The 1,068-nt window shown below is 44.9% G+C and overlaps 1 protein-coding gene across 2 annotated transcripts; it reads right to left on the minus strand.

The window, feature by feature from the left end:
* Positions 1 to 725, minus strand: LOC140504411 (uncharacterized). 2 transcript variants are annotated; one of them, XM_072609318.1, is made up of 2 exons: positions 393 to 725; positions 1 to 234 (listed from the first exon to the last, which is right to left on the minus strand). In XM_072609318.1, exons 1-2 carry the CDS (start codon positions 708 to 710, stop codon positions 160 to 162), a joined length of 393 nt encoding a protein of 130 aa, XP_072465419.1. In that variant the 5' UTR covers positions 711 to 725; the 3' UTR covers positions 1 to 159. The 2 variants fall into 2 exon arrangements, with proteins under 2 accessions (XP_072465419.1, XP_072465411.1); XM_072609310.1 differs by having other exon boundaries at positions 372 to 725.
* Between the last annotated feature and the right edge of the window lie 343 nt (positions 726 to 1,068).

The raw sequence follows: 1,068 nt of genomic DNA on the forward strand, positions 1-1,068 counted from the left end.
TGAATTTTCAGAATTTATTGACAGGTGGCATTGTTCAGTAGCAGGCTCCTGTTGTCTTGTGGCAGTCACCATAGGTGTGTGAGATTGGTGGAGATGATTTCGCTCTTTCATGATGGTCAGAAGATCCGGTTGAATTTGGTTAAATTCTCAAACAGGAGTTCAGATGGAGTTTTTGCTATTTGCTGTCCTAGTATCTTCTTCTTCTCCTTCGAGAATATCTCCTGCGAGAATACCCTGAGGACAGATGAAAAGAGGGTTTAAATATGAAAACAGAGGATACCCATAATTCTACTGCTCTAGGAGCACCTTTCTTTCTGCATTATTGAGTACAGGGGCTGTAAAGGAAGGTATGATGATAAATGACTTATTACCTCTCCTCCCCAAACAATTACCTCTCCTTCTTCTCCCTCTCCTGCTCCTGCGTCTCCGTCTTCCCCTGTATCTCCTTCTTCGACTACGGTATCTGCTTCTTCGTCTCCTCCGGCGTCGGTATCTGCTCCTACTCCGGCTCCTGCTGTGTCTATATCTTGCCATTTTTGAGTGTGATTGATTGTAGTTGAGGTTGAGGTCTTTTTATTTGTTTCACAGCAGTGGGAGCACCACTCTGGGGTTGAGCCAGCCAACCTGTGACCTGGTGGTAGGTGTGTGGGCTTGTGAAGGTCAGGGTGGACCCCTGTCTCTCTTATAGGCAACCGAGGGACCCCAGCCATTATGATGCTTCTCAATGGTCTCACCCTGATAGGCTCCTTATGAGGATGCCATGCTTGACACACGACCATATAAGGGCGACTGATGGAAGATGGAGAGGGCTATGGTTCTGATGAGGGAATAATGCTTGGACCACCTACCTCACCGGGTGGTTTTAATGAAAGCGTTTTATTTGCTCTATAAATGTTACTGCCTAGTTTTATCATCATCATCATCATCATCATCATCATCATCATCATCATCATCAGACAGATCAATCAATTAGAAAACGTTTATTAAGCACCTTCTATATGTCCTGAAGGCACTATTAGGCACCGGAGAGGAAAATCTAAAGGAGGCAACAAGACCTTACTTTCAAGG

This window comes from Notamacropus eugenii, chromosome 1, assembly GCF_028372415.1.
Source record: "Notamacropus eugenii isolate mMacEug1 chromosome 1, mMacEug1.pri_v2, whole genome shotgun sequence".
NCBI lineage: Eukaryota > Metazoa > Chordata > Mammalia > Diprotodontia > Macropodidae > Notamacropus > Notamacropus eugenii.